Genomic DNA, 16,163 nt, shown 5'->3' on the forward strand with positions numbered 1-16,163 from the left:
AACATGCAGTTGCTGCAGGTAAAGCTGCCTGCAACCTTTGGCAAGATGGCAAACATTGCGCAGGAACCGCAGGCGACTGCAGCTGTTCCCTCCCCCTCCATCTTGAGAACGTGTCGTTGGGGGTGGCTACAGCGGTCCTCCATCATAAAAAGCGTGAAGACAGGACAAATAACTCTTCCCCCAAAAAAACCTAGGTCTCCCCCAACAAATGTTGGAGACTAGCTCCCCTAAATCTAAAAGATGGATCAAACTGCGTGCGCCGCTCTGATAAGCTCCTCCCACAGCTAATCACCTGCCTCAACAGAAACCCTGCCCCCTCTGACCTTTGCACAGGGAGAGCAGCTAATCAGCCACAAAGAAACACACACACAAGAAAACCCTTTTTGCTCCTTCTTCAGCTGCTGCCCTGCAAGCTCACTTAGAAGAGCTCACTTAGGTCTTCAACCAGTGAATCTACATCCACATGTGGATCAGGAAGATACGCCAAGTGATTATTGACCAAGTTGTTACTGCCATGTTGGATTTCAGCTACAGCTGGCTAGACCAAAATACGCAATGGGCATGCTTTTCTAATTTTCTAATTAGACTCTCAGCTTATCAATTTCCACAAGTGCTGCAATATGGCAGGAGAAAAGCATGAGCCATTCTAAGCCCATGATTCTGTATTTCGGGCTGTGCGTATTACGTATTAGGCAAAGAGCATTCAGCATCCTAAGAGTCTTAGTTTTCCATTTAAAAACATGAAGTTGCTAAGCCTGGGGTAACCCAACATGATGCTCTTCTGAAGTTGTTGGAATAGAAGTCCCATCATCCCCGACCATTGCCCGTGTTGGCTAGGGCTGATGGAAGTTGGAGTCCCAACCACATCTGGTGTGCACTAATGTTTGCTTAACCCCACACTAAGCTGTATGACTGCAAAAGTGTGCTTGAATGTTTGTGGGAGTGTTCCTACAGGTTTCATTGGAGTGAGAATTCAGTGTTCTGCATAAAGTCCCTCCCCCATCTTAGAAGAATCAGAGTAAATATGCTTGATACCTTTCTGTGTATATGTAGACCTTCATTCTAGTACCCTTTCAAATGGGGTGGTTGGCTCACAGGCCATAGGACCCCGCTTTTCTTGATAGTTCGTTCCCATGGTACAAGTTCTTTTTGCTACCCTGTGGGAGGATGAGCAGGATATACATTCCAACAATAAAGTCCCCTTGGTGTAGATGCTCTAATTTTAACACGCGTAACCCTGCCTATAGCCTATAGCTATCTCACTGAAGGAATAGCAGCAATCCCTTTGGGAATGCAAGACCCAGAGGACGTTTCAGAGGATCCCAATATGTTCATGTAGCCGTAAATATTAACTAGTTAAAGTGTTGCTTGGGGATTCTAAGAAGAAGGAGGAAAAAATCAAGGTAGTTCTGAAACCAGTCATTAAAATTACTGCAGTTTTAGAAAGTTCAAGCTGCTGTCTTGATTCAAAATGGCACCCACTTGTATCCAAATATAGTCAGATACCTGCTTCTTGATCTCAGCATCCATCATGCAAATGAATCAGGACAATGGGACCATGTAGTCCAGCATTCTGCTCTCGGAGTGGCCAACCAGAGGCCTTTGGGAAACCTGCAAGCAGGACCTGAAAACAAGGGTATTTTCCCCTCCTGTCGTTTCCAGCAACTGGTATAGCTTAAGGATCCAAATGCTCATAGAACAGACTAAGAAAAGAAAGTTTTCCAAAGTATATAGTGTTTGTTTGTGTTTGTTTGTTTTTGTTCCTATATGAATGACAATGCTTAGAGAGCATTTCCTTTCATTTAGCTCTGGAAAAGGAACATTGTTAATTGGAGCAAGCCCAGAAGCATTATAATTTCTCCCAAGGAATTTTATGACATCCTCTGCTGGCATCTCTCAGGCCTTGTTATTTAAAATAGATCAGATGGGGACCCCGCCTTGCAAGGCATAAGCCAGAAAGAGCCTATTCAGTCTAGTTCAAGAATGTGGCAGTAGCAAGGAGGCATATTTCAGCACGACATATTCAATTCCATGTTCTTTCATGTGCCTCATCCATAAGTGGTTCTTGTGATTAAACACTGAGCTAGTTTGAGTTGGGATAGCAGAGCCTTCAGATGTCCAGGAATGGAAAGAGACCTTGAACAGTGTGGTCAGAAGGCAGAGGGCCTCATGCTTTCAGAGAACAAATGCACTTTGTAGTATTCATGTCTGCATCTGCTGACTGTCCCCATGGTTCTGGTTCCATCATTCTGGAGTTTAGGTCTCCTCTCCAGTCCATGGCCCATTCTTCACAAACCTAGATCTCAAGCATTACTTGCTCCTTGAACCCCGGCATTTGCAACTGTCCCAGGCTATGGTCTGAAGCTAAGCAGATGTGGGTCTGGCCAACACCTTGATGGGGTATCATCTGGGAACCACAGAAACACTGCTTTGGGTTGTATGACAAAAGGATGTAGGGCAGGATATACCGTATTTTTTGCTCTTTAACACTCACTTTTTCTCTCCTAAAAAGTAAGGGGAAATGTGTGTGCGTCTTATGGAGTGAATGCAGGCTGCGCAGCTATCCCAGAAGCCAGGAACAGCAAAAGGGATCGCTGCTTTCGCTGCGCAGTGATCCCTCTTGCTGTTCTGGCTTCTGGGATTCAGAATATTTTTTTTCTTATTTTCCTTCCCCAAAAACTAGGTGCGTCTTATGGTCTGGTGCGTCTTATAGAGCGAAAAATACGGTAAATGTAAAATTGCTAACTTGCAGTATCAGCTTGTTCTTGGTACCAACATTTCTATTGAAAAGATGCAATTACATATTTATTGATTCAGTGGCTATGTGGATGATGCATGGCCTATATGATGCTGCACCTCCTCCACCTGTCCAGTTGACCTGTGGTAAACTAGACGGTCGTTCTGCTCAGGTATCTTAATTGCTGTCCACCACGATTCGTCATTCCCCTGAGACGGTTTAGGTCAGGATTAGATTCAGTACCTGACCCCACTTCAGTCCTCGAATGGTTCCAGTTCCTGAATTCCCCAAGTAGGATGTTTGTTTATTTCCAAACTCACCCAAGGCTCATTCATATCTGTATATTCATAAGTGGTGATAGTTAAATGCCTTATTCAGGGGCAGCAGGCCACTGAATACCAGTTTCTGTATTAGAAAGCTTTTGCCTGCAGGCCCTGTTTTTGTGGACTTCCCAGAGACACCTGCTTGGCTCCTGTTAGAAGCTTGATCCAACAGAGCTGTTCTTACGATTTCTAAAAGAATTCCTGTATTTATAAGCAACCTTAGAGTTAGCATTTTCAGTAACAAATAAAAAAAAAATAATTGCCATGCATCTTATGTGACATTAGCAGTACAGTTCTCTACATTTCTCCTCAGAAGCTGCAGTCATTTACATGCTTACCTGGGATTAAGCCTCGCTGGTCTCATTGAGACTTATTTTTGAGTAAATATGCATAGAATTGAACTTTAAAATGTAGGTTTGTGTCTCTGCAAAGGGGCTTTGAGGTCAAGCTGAAAGTGGTGATACTGTTGGTGGGTGGGTGTGACAGAATATAACTGTGTGCTTACTTTGTTTTTCCACTAGCTCCCCCCCCCTTTTTTTTCTTTTTTGCCTCAAGAAGTTATTTGTGGGATTAAAATAACCCCCATCTGTTGTCTGCAGTATATGAATTTCCGGAAAGGGGAAGCCATGAACTTAATGATTTTAGTCTTCCAGCAAAATAATTTCAAGTATGCAGAGTGTGAATTTTAAACAATATATATTCATTTTCATTAGTACACAATTCTCCTACTATTCTCTACAGATGCTTCTGTTCCTATGTGGGGAGGGGGGAGCACATTCACAACAGGAACTATGGTACCTTCTGCTTTCTGCTGTGACAGAAGTATTCCCTGCTCTTAAAAAAAAGTGATGCCTTGACAATCGCCCAGATTTTCATGTTTGTTAATGGATGTTTATCCTGGAGGGAAACCTGCTATCCATTTGCCCTGGGAGGCAAATGGTCTGTATCTGAATATTTGCCCTATCCTGTAGGTTGGGGGTGAGGAACTTCGGGCCCAGAGACTAAATGTGGCCCTCCAAGCCTCTCTGTACGGTCCTCAGAACTCTTCCCAGGTCATGCTCCCAAGGCCACACCCTTCACCAGCCTTGTTCTGCGCCTTCTTTCAGTTGCATGGAGTGTGTCCTTGAACTGCGATCGTACCTCTTGCTTGCGAGGCCAGACAGTGACATGAGTCTGGTGACACCCCCACCTCTGCTGTGCAGCCCAAAGAAGATCACACTTGGGCTGAAGAAGTTTCTCCAACCCTGTGGCACTCCAGATGTTGATGAGTTGCCATCGCCTCTGACCACTGGCCATGTTGGCAGGGCTGATGGGAGTCAGAGTCCAACAACTTCTGAAGGGCTGCAGGTTTCGTACTCCTGCCTTAGGCACACCTTGTGCTTAATAATAATAATAATAATAATAATAATAATTATTATTATTATTATACCTCTGGGCGGCTTCCAACAGAATATTAAAATACAACATTAAACATTAAAAGCTTCCCTAAACAGGCTGCCTTCAGATGTCTTCTACAAGTCTGGTAGTTGTTTTTCTCTTTGACATCTGGTGGGAGGGCGTTCCACAAGGCGGGTGCCACTACTGAGAAGGCCCTCTGCCTGGTTCCCTGTAACTTGGCTTCTTGCAGCGAGGGAACCGCCAGAAGGCCCTCGGCACTGGACCTCAGTGTTACTGTCCAACCTCTTATGCCGTCGTGAACATCATTTTGCACAAACCTCCCTGAGCTAACAGGAGAAAAAACAACTGATCTGGCCAACACATAGCAATAGGAGCACATTATACTGCAAAAATAGAGCTGTCATCAAGTGGAAAGGAATGTTCAGCTGCACATTAAGAAGCGGGGGCTCTCTCTCAATTCCCCCCCCCCCAATCGAGACAGATGTTTTTATTGGTAGACATCTGAGAAAACTGTACTTTTCAGGGAGTTCGGATTTATCAGATGTGCATGGTTCACGGCACAGGGTTACTGAGCTGCTCTATCTGGCAGATAATCCTGCTCATCCTCCTTTTCATTCATGTAATTAAATTTGGAGGTTAAATCTTCCCTGCTAGTGGTTGAACAGCATTAAAAAACTGTCTTTCTTCTGTCTCCTTCCCCACCCTGGCTGAAACTGCTCACGCAGTGACGCCATTGGGTGGAAGGTTAATCTACAGCAGAGTGGAGAAACACAATATATCACATTGTTTCTGTGCTCTGAAAGAACTCATCATTAGAAAACATCTCACTGTGTTGCAGTTGCACTGGCCCAGTCGCCTTGTGCAGCGTTCTGGCCTGCCATCTGCAAGCGCCATTCAGCTGTAGTCACCCAGAATCAAGGATGGAAATAATTTCTGCTTGCGATTGAAAAGCCGCACAAGATCAGCCAGGCCTTCGTTCTGCAAATCTGCTATTAACACTCTTTCCATCTATGCATAGATGGGCAGCAAGTTGGATTGGCACTGGGATGAGCATTTTGATAAGAGTGCAATATTAGCCAATAGAGTAGATTGGCACCTGCGGTACTGTTGTTGTTGTTACTACTACTGTTAGATTTAATTAATCACATTTTTTTGCTGTGACTTACACTGCAAAAATAAAAATCAGATATAAAGGACAGGAAACAAAAACAGGGTCACCCTAACCTATAATTTGGCTATTTCAAGGCTGAGCAGAACCAAGTGTGCATAGTTATTTGTGCTCTCCCTGCTCTGGGGTCCACCCCAGCCCTTATGACAGTTGTTTGTAACACTTGCCAATATAAAGGAGAAGCTTCACATCTTTAGCGGAGGGCGGTTTTACTGAAAAGAAACTTCTTGCTGTACCACAGCTTCTATTTCCCCTCCATGCATTGTTTGAGTGCATTATGCACTTTGAAACATTCATTTTAAAGACCCACGCTTGCAGTTTCTCCCCCTTAGACAATCTTCCGCGCTTAACCAGAACAATTAAAAAACTCAACTCACTTAGCTATTGATAACTTAACTTTGGAGGCTATCATGAAATCAGCAACACAAACCAAATTGAAATGCACCCTGCTGCTGCTTGATTCCTTTATTTATTTCAAGTGTTGAAGAACAGATAAGGCCATCAAATGTCACAGCTCAGACAAAACAGCTCTGGAGTTCTGTTAAAATTAGGATGCCACCAGGGCATTCTGGGAGCTGCACTTTCATTGTTGTGTTCTCAGTCGTCCAACAAAAAAATTCCAGGGGAAAAAAGGGCTGCATCCTTTACAAACACCTATTAATCATGGCACATTGTCCATTACGCCAGATCTTTTCTTGGGGTCTGGTTCAAGGGAAGGAGATTTCCTGTTACAAGCATGATGAGTATACAAATTCCATTTTCATGAAACGTTTCATCCGGAATTTGCTGCTAATGCTTCCCAACATGCTAAAAATAAAGGAAGGTGTGTACACGCTTAGGGACACTTAAGACTTTTCTGCAAGGAGCAACCATAAGTCTGGGCACATTGTTGTCATTCTTCCAGCATTGACTGGAGGCTAATATGTGAGTCACAACTAGTGGTGCTGGAGAAATTCATTTGGTCCATGCTTTTAAGCAAACTAACCTAACACGTGCTCTTCAGCAGAATACAGTCGTACCTTGGAAGTCCAACGGAATCCGTTCCGGAAGTCCGTTCGACTTCCAAAATGTTTGGAAACCAAAGCACAGCTTCTGATTGGCTGCATGAAGCTCTTGCAGCCAATCAGAAGCCGTAGAAGCACCATATGACGTTCGGGTTCCAAAGAATGTTCGCAAGCTGGAACAGTCACTTCCCAGGTTTGTGGTGTTTTGGAACCAAAACATCCAAGTACCAAGGCGCTCGGGGTCCAAGGTACAACTGTATGTGGAGCGGACACAGTTGTCCTTTGGATTGTGCAAACAAGCTTTTAATACAATCAAAAACCAAAAAACAACAACCCTAGGTTTAAAAAATATAATTAAAGACGAGCAAAATAGGATCACAACAACAGTAACTTAGCCCGAACCAATTTTTAATGGTGAAAATGTTAAAAGGCTTTCCAGCTTGCCTTTTAAAGGGAGGGGGCCAATCAAATCTCTTTAGGGAGAGAGTTCCATGACATGGGTGCAGCAGCTGAGAAGGCCCTGCCCCATGTCCCATCCAGCCACAACTCTGAAGGCAAGAAGGCAGTTCTGAATACAATGGATGGGCAAATTCACAAGGAAAGAAGGAGATGGCCTTCTTCTAATTTAGGCCTTGTCCAAGAGTGTCTCTGCCAGCTTCTGTGCTTTGGACTGATTGTGATGCAGTTAAGATGAATAAAAGCTGGTCTATAAAAATCTATATTGTTGACACATCCCAAACCTGATGTACTTTAAAAACACACACACACACACACACTTTTTTGCACTTTCTAGGAGCACCATATCAACAGGTTTCTTCTGAGGGAGGAAGGGGGTGAGTATAACAGCTCGGATGATAGGCAACTAGGGATGTAGTAAAGGGCCCGTCCATAGTTTTAACGAGGCGGAGTGCTGGAAATTTATTGCAGCCGCATTTGTGCCATTATTAAGTTAGCCTTTGTTCTGCCAGAACAGTTTTAAAAAGATTCCATTTTCTGCTCAGCTACTGCAGGCCGGCAGATGTGTGCTGCTTTGTGCAACTTTCACATCGGCAGCCCTGTTTGTGGGACTCCTCTCTTTCCTGAGACCACCCAATTCATTGCACATGTAGCTTCAGATGGATTCAAGATCCCTCTGGCCTCCAGAAAAGAAAAGGAAGACTGTAATAATAGACTAACCCACCCAGTTCAAAAGACATGATCTAATACTGGAAGAATTGGCAACCTAAAAGTCGCTGCTGTTATGGAAGCTTTGAGAAGGTGCCTCAAGAAACGTATTATGCTGGGAATTTCTCTCTACGGTACTTAAAGGAGCATATACAGAAAGCGTTAAACATTGCTTTATGGGTTTGTTCTTCGAAATTCCATTTTTCCGGGACGTTTATAAAGTACAGGATAAGGGGATAAGGCTGCAATCCAGCTTCTGGTGATGTTTCTCATGATTGCAGCTGGAGAGGCAGTGCATTTATTCCTGCCACAGGTCTCTGCCATGGATGCATTCTTGCAGAATACAGTCGTACCTTGGAAGTCAAACGGAATCCGTTCCGGAAGTCTGTTCGACTTCCAAAACCTTTGGAAACCAACGTGCGGCTTCTGATTGGCTATAGGAAGCTTCTGCAACCAATCAGAAGCCATGGAATCCCCATCGGACGTTCGGGTTCCAAAAATAATTCACAAACCGGAACAGTCACTTTCGGGTTTGTGATGTTTGGAGCCAAAACGTTCTACTAGCAAGTGTTTGACTTCCAAAGTACGACTGTATCTGTGAGGCCTCAGCTAAGTTCACAGACAGGCTGCAGTTGGGGATCCCAGGCAGGCAGGCTTAAGATTCAAAGGCAGAGGGTGTGGTCTATGATGGATCAGGCTGTAGAGCACAAAGGCATGGAAAATGAGAGGGATGGAGCAAGTCCACTTAGCAGCATCTGCCAAGGACCAACTGAGCACATGACTTGGGATATTGCTGTTTTATTAAGTCTTGTAGGGTCTTGATTGGTTTGAAGGGTCAACGGACAATATCCATGCGGGTATTGAAATCTAGAGGATATAACTGAGCCACAGAGTTTAATTTGCTGATGAACCAGAGTGTTGATGATATAGATGATAAGGCACAGGAGACTGGCTGCTGTAAACTTGGATTGAAGCCCACTAAATATTCCCAGCCAGCTTGCTGTGGTGGCTACATTTGCATGATGAAATGTCAGTTGAGTAAGCCAAGACATGCACGAGCTTCACAGCCACTTTGTTCATGTAAGCCAGGAAGCTACAGGTAACCATAGCTTCCTTTGATGTCTGAATCAGGAAATCAAGGTTAACAGATAAAATATCGCTTCCAGATCCTGGCTTCTTTGGAAGCTATTTACCCTAGTTGCCAGTTCAGACGTAATGGGAAGCTGAAGTAGCTTAAGCTTCCTGGTTCATATACTTGCTTGTGCAAAGGGAGCATGTAGGTTGTGCGTATCACAGTTTATAAGCCAGGATTTGATGGTGCGAATGCATCCACCATCTTCAGAGGGAAACCTGAAGTCATCCACGGCGCCTTCAGATATTTCTGAGTTCTGGCAACATCAGAGAGCATAGATGAAGGTTTGCTCAGATAAAGATTAAGGTGCTCTTGATGCCTTTCCCGCCTCCCCATCGCCTGGGTTCCACTCATCTTCATAGGTCAGCCATTGTTAGATGTCTGCCCTCTATAAAGTTTTCAGAACAGATTTAAAAGATGTTTCCTGATGGCAATTTCTTCAATTTGTCACGGGGAACTGTGATGAATTGTGGAGCAAAATACTGTGAAGTGGCTTGAAAGCAGTACATAATGATTCATGGCAATATGTTCAATTTAACTGGAATACAAAATTGATGATAAAAACTGCTTTTTTTCAATATCATCTTTAAAGTTCTGAAAAAGCATGGGAATGAACTGTCTAGCTCAGAAGGAAGCCAGCGTGGTGCTCTCCCAATCAGTGTTGGACTATTGTTTATGCTGATGGGAGCTAGAGTCCAGGAACAACGGGGAGGCAGTAAATTGAATCTCCCTCGCTGATACCATTAGAAGACAGTTGTGAGTCCAAGTTGACGTTTAAATATGATGGAATAAAATCCCAATTTTAGGTTGCTAAACTTTTTATTTATTGTATTTTTAGCCCTCCAAGGCAGTTTACATAACACAATATAAAATGCATTTGAAATCACCAAACAGCATCCATACAGTGCCTGGAAGATGAAAATGCGGTTCATTTAACTATCACTGATGTTAAGATGACTAACTTTATTGTATCCGTGTAATCTATCCAAGGGCTTTTTAGTTTCTACTGAGATTGTTTTATTTTTGTTTATAAATTTAATAAATTTTGTTTGTATTTGTTGCATCAGTAACAATAAAAATGGGGGAGGCTCGGCAAAAAAATATTGAAACTGAGTTAAAGCACAAGCAGAAATAGTTCAAAAACATAGCATAAGACAACTGTAAACGAAATTAGCAGTTTCAAATTTAAAACATTTAAGGAAAAACCAATTTGGAACACTTTAAGGTATGCTTAAAGCTTTGCATAGAAGAGGCGTGGCTCAGTTCACTGGGGAGGGAATTTTTTAACCAGTGGGTCACCACTGAAAAGGCCCTTCAAGAGGGGGGGGGGAAATATTAATATAGAGAGTGGAATTCAGTGTTGCTACTTTTGATCCAGTGGAGGTGCCCACTAACATGTGAGAAAGGGAGACATTCCCCACCCACACCCCCAATTCACGCTGTAGCCCTCTCAGCTCCATGAAAATCTGCTCCAGAGGGTTGGGGGCTTCATGGGAGAGAGGGAATTGCTGAAAATTACCTCTTTCTCTTATTCATATGCCTCCACTGGATTACAGTCATACCTTGGGTTGAATGCGCTTCAGGTTGAGTGTGTTCGAGTTGCGCTCTGTGGCAACCCGGAAGTAATGGAGCATGTTACTTCCGGGTTTCGCCGCTTGCGCATGCGCAGACGCAGACGCTCAAAATGACGTCACACGCATGTGCAGAAGCAGCAAAAAGCGACGCGTGCGTGCGCAGACGTGCCGTCGCTAGTTACGTTTGCTTCTAGATGTGAATGGGGCTCCGGAATGGATCCCGTTCGTATCTAGAGGTACCACTGTATAAGACAAGCAGAACAGCAACATTGGATTTTACCCACTGAAATCACACAAGAAAAGAGTATCAAGCAGCGCTGATGGACTTAAGGATGATATGCAGCAACATATTAAAGCTACTCATATAATGTCACTTATGAAAGGCAGCTAATGCAATACACAGGCATTTGCTTTGATTTCATTTGCACATCTGTTCCTTCCATTGTGGCAAAATATTCTTCTGCTTTGGCAGGAATTGCAAATATGGTCACAAGAAGTACATAGCAGTTTCCCCAGTAGCTGCCAGTTCACAGCTATACAATCCTTAACTTCTCTTATTGGATAGTATAATCCTGCGCTTTGAAAGACTCTTGGATTCACTTTTGCAGTTCTTTGCCAGCAGCAGAGTTCTTGCCGCAGCCAAGAGTGTTAAAATGCAAAGGAAGTATACTTCAAAGTCTTTGAAAGGAATTTTATCATTTTATTTTTTTTAAGTAAACAAAAGACCCTTTGCTTGTTTGTTTATTACAACTATTAATTGCTCTGTAGGTCTAGAAGAGTCTTGTTCCCAAAACAGATGTCTTATTGGTGGTTTTACCTGGGGGAGGGGGACACAGACTTTTTCTAGTATGGAAACATTAGCGAAAACTCACATCTTTTTCTGCAGCAGTAAGATGTTCTGTTTTCCTCACCCTTCTTATTCATTTCAGTTATTGTCCTCTGTTCAATAAAACTTCTAGGGTGATTTACATAATACAGTAATCAATATTCCGATAGTAACTTGAAAACTACCCGCCCCCCCAAAAAAAAGTTTCCCTGAGATTAGACCATCCACTACAGTCATAGTATTTAGGTGCCTCCTTTAAAAAAAAAAAAGTATTTTGCCAGGCATTTGGTGATTAATTGCACACTGCTACTGAGAGTATATTGCTGGTATGGATTTATTGTAACCTTTATTTCTATTTCATGGTTTTGTATATTTATCTGGTCTTAAGGATAGTTGTTGGGACGCAGGTGGCGCTGTACGTTAAACCACAGAGCCTAGGACTTGCCGATCAGAAGGTCTGCGGTTCGAATCCCCGCAACGGGGTGAGCTCCCGTTGCTCTGTCCCTGCTCCTGCCAACCTAGCAGTTCAAAAGCACGTCAAAGTGCAAGTAGATAAATAGGTACCACTCCAACAGGAAGGTAAACGGCGTTTCCATGCGCTGCTCTGGTTCGCCAGAAGCAGCTTAGTCATGCTGGCCACATGACCCGGAAGCTGTACGCCGGCTCCCTTGGTCAATAAAGTGAGATGAGTGCCGCAACCCCAGAGTCGGCCGCGACTGGACCTAATGGTCAGGGGTCCCTTTACCTTTAAGGATAGTTGTTAGTTGCCCTGAGTGAGGTATAATAACAGACAATAAATGAATCAGTTCTATAGAGATAGGTTTCACTGAGATTGGTCTGTGGGCCCTTTTTGGGTACTAGCTCACAGTCAACTCATTAGGGATGAAGATATTTGTCAAAATTAGAGTGCAAGTAAAATGTGATCTACTTTTATTTTTCAGAATGACCAGTCTATGCAAGATACACAGATCATAGGGGGAGATGACTTCTCAAAGCTGGCTGGAAAGGTTTGTAAGATTTTTAAATAAAATGAGGCCGTTATGACACCAGGATCGGACTAACACCGAGATTCAAAGATAGTATGATTAGGGCAATAACAAAACCTAGAGAGAAGCAAGAGGAGCAAGATGCTAATAATTACCTGCTCCAATAAAGGCAGGGCAAAGAGAAACAGTCACCTTGGTTTCAGCATGACCAAGGGTGCAGAATCACAGCTGGGTCCACAACTACTATCAGAGCTAAATACATACTCTTTAGTAACTGGATATTATTGACAGTGTACATGTGAGCTACTGATAAATATCCCCAAAAGGATTCTAGCCCCGCATCCTGGAGGAAAATACATTGTCTACTACTATGTGTAGTAAATTGTCATTAGCACTACATGCCTGAAGTGGACTTGCACAGCCAGGTGGAGAAATTTGGTAGCGTTTAGTTTTGCTTTCAGAGAATCCTGGCTCGTCATGGCATACTAACCAGAGATAACAGTTTACCACAAGCTCTGATGAGCTTCTACACAAGCCAGTTCCAAGCCATGGGTTATGGGGTTTGTGATCAACCACAATCTCCGGTTAGTATATCACAGCAAGCCAGGATTCTGCAGAAGCAAAACTGAAGTGCTAACCCAGGGTTGGCTAGTCTGCGGCCCTCCAGATACAGTTGGACTGCACCTCCCATGATCCCTGACAGCAGGTTGGTGATGATGGGAGTTGCAGTCCAATAAAATCTGGAGGACTACAAGTTCCTCACCTGTCACAGAGTGTTCACAGCTCAGTCCGGTGCATGTCTAAGTGCCATTGCATTCTGTAGTGCTCACACCCAGGTAAGTTGGAGCATTCTTCCCTGCCACCCCAACAGACCTTTCTGCACGTGTTAAACAACTATGTACCCTGCTTCAACATAAGCTGGCATGAACATTGTCATAAACTGTCACTAGATAACTAAGAAGCTGCTTTTGAAAAGTAAATGTTTGATTCAACATATGCAGCCAGTCTGCATAAAGGCCATTTCAGCCATTTCTTTCAAGTACTGTACTTGGGTCCACTCAATTTAATTTAAACAACAGCCTTTTTTCTTCTTTTTTTCTTTTCTCAAGCTGGCAAAATAGCTGCTTCTAGAAATATTGCTGCAGCTAGAAATATTGTTTTGCCTAGATATAATCCTGTGTTTCAGAGGGCCAAAAAAAGACAATATGTGGAATGCGTGATTGCATTTAATATGCCTGGAGGCGCCCCCCGCCTTCTATTAACTATAATAGGTTAACCCTTTCCAACCATCCTGCAGTCATGCTATTCTCCCCATGAGTAAATCTACCATCAATTACAGCTTTTCACCCAGCACAAATGGCAACATGGGATGGGTCACTTTAGAGGAGACTACAGCATAGGAGGGAAGGGTTAAACACCCCCCCCCCCAAAAAAAATACACCATTGTCCATATCCTGCTCTCCCACAGCTTCTGTTTTCAAAGTTGAAGGCAAATTAAATGCAATTGTCTTGTTTTGGCCCTGAACCTTTTAATAGCACCTTGGTTTGACAATGGTAAATCATGGGACTTGTCAATGATTTGAATCTTTTTATGTGCTGGAAGGCTGAGAAGCAATTTATTTTCATTTCCCCCCATTCTGCATGCACATACTGATGTTTAAAAAAAGGGAAAATAAAATATTTTTGTTCAAGGACAAGACTCTTTTAATCCAGGCCTAGTTATACGCTGAATCACTTGAGGAAGAAGGATGACTTTATTTCATTAGGCAGATGGTCTGTGTGGGAAAGTGATCAAAACAGCAAGCCTCGGGATGAATTTGGGCAGGAAACCACTAAAATTAATTTACACTGCAAGTGAAATTACTCTTGTGTTAATAGTAGGACTGGTAACTGATTAAAGACTTTTAGTTAATTAATCATCTGGCTTTTAACAGATTAATCAATTACATTTTAATAAACTGTCCTATTACCAAAATCTCAGTGTCTTTTTCTCTTATTGAAGGAACTGCATGATAACTTCATGATTTATTTAACAAAAGCTATCTACCATCCATTGTCGCCAGTACTGTCTAAAATAGCGAAATGCAACTCAAACTGATTTCCTTTTATATGTTGCCGGGTGGTATAAGAAATGGTTTCTGAGAATTATTGCGCATCAGTATTATGTCAGTTGTTACATGATTAGTATGTTAGTACCAGAACCAGTGTTTAGATTTGCAGTGTTGAGTGTTAAAAGAGGCAAGGCTTCCGGGATCTAAAAGAGGGAATTTCAGCAGCTGTAGCTTGTTATGCAATCTACACCCACAGCAATTCTCTCCATTTGGCCCAGGGGTGGCTAACCTGTGGTCTCCAGATGTTGATGAATTCCCATCATCCTCAGCCAGTGTAGCCAGTAGTCTAGGATTGACATTTGGAGGGCCACAGGTGAACCACCCCCCATTTTATAAACCTGCTTCATATTTTCATTAGCTGTGCTGGCAAACAGAGCATAGGCTGCAATTTCTTGCAAGGCTGAATTAGCAGGTTCTCACCAGTCCCCCATCACATCTGCCTACCAGTCTTACTAAGGACATTACGTGTGTTCCTTACAAAGATTATGTAAATGTACCAGGTTTATTATAAATATCCTCGTTGTTCAACATTGAGCAACCTTTGAAAATCTGCCACAAACAGAACGCAGTTCATAAACTCGACGTGTTTATTTTCATCCTTGCTTACAGATGACTTGAATAATGCCAGCTGACAGGATTAGATAAAGCTTAATATCCTTTTTCAGAAAACCTTTCCCTTTTTCCCCATTTTCTAAAAAGAGGCTTTAAGCCAACTTCTGAGATATATTAAGGAATCAAAAGCTGCACGGAGCTAAATATTAACTACCTGTATGGTGTTTTGTGACTGAAAGGTTAATTTTGAAGATCTACTTGCTACAAAAAAAAGAACCCTGCTGGGTTTTGTTGTCAGCAGTTAGCAAGAAAGCTTCAGTGTCAACAAGACTTCAAAAGTATACTGCCAGAGTGTGGAGAAAGAGACTCCCTGGGGCATTCCTAGTGTGCCAGCCAAATGCCCTCAAAAAACAGTGGATATACAAATCTGAAAGATAGGGATGGACTGCAGTTCCCATGGTCCCTGACCACTGACCATGCTGGGTGGCATTGGTTGAAGTTGGAGTCCAACAATATCCAAAAGGCCACAGGTTCCCCTCACCTGTAACTACCTGCCCAAGCTGAGGGTCAAACTACAGTTAGGTTAGTAGTATGTTTCAGCTACCACACTTAGGAGATAGCACATTTTTTAACAAAAGCATCCCCTGGGATCTGCTTTAGTTCTTTCCTCCCATGCCATGTACTTGCATTAAATTGTCTCCCCAATCCTGTTATTTGTCCCTGAAGGTGTTATTTGCTGAGTCAGCCTCCCAGCCCCTTTGTGGCTATATTTGATGAAGGAAAAACATGTCCTGTGTAGTGCACAGTCATAGAAAACACACTTTTTATGTGCGTAAAACTACTTGACATGTAGATTTAGCATTACTAAAGTCTCAGCAAGAAACAGTCTCGACAAGAGGATTCCTCAGAGTGGCGGTGGGAAAGCTGTGGCCTTCCAGATGTTGCTAGACTACAACTCCCATCATCCATGACTGCTGGCCATGCTGGCTGGGACTGATGGGAATTGGGAGTCCAACACCCTGTGAACCTTAGGGCAGCCACAGGGAATTTATAGCCCTCCAGAAATAGTTGGACTCTTAATTCACAACCCTAGCCAGGGATGGGTTAGGGATCAGATTTGTATCCCAACAACATCTGGAGGGCTACAGGTTCCCCACCCCTGCCTTAGAACTCCAACTTGCAAAGCTT

At 43.1% G+C, this 16,163-nt stretch overlaps 1 protein-coding gene across 2 annotated transcripts in view; it reads left to right on the forward strand.

Moving 5' to 3' along the window:
- Positions 1–16,163, forward strand: part of PRTFDC1 (phosphoribosyl transferase domain containing 1) — a 56,881-nt gene that overhangs the window by 23,226 nt on the left and 17,492 nt on the right. For both annotated transcript variants that reach the window (XM_080974519.1, XM_080974518.1), the window contains exon 4: positions 12,268–12,333. In XM_080974519.1, the coding sequence (XP_080830645.1) occupies positions 12,268–12,333 (66 nt within the window). The remainder of the gene's footprint in view (positions 1–12,267; positions 12,334–16,163) is intronic.

Source organism: Podarcis pityusensis (assembly GCF_964106645.2).
Source record: "Podarcis pityusensis genome assembly, chromosome: 12".
Classification (NCBI taxonomy): Eukaryota; Metazoa; Chordata; class Lepidosauria; order Squamata; family Lacertidae; genus Podarcis; species Podarcis pityusensis.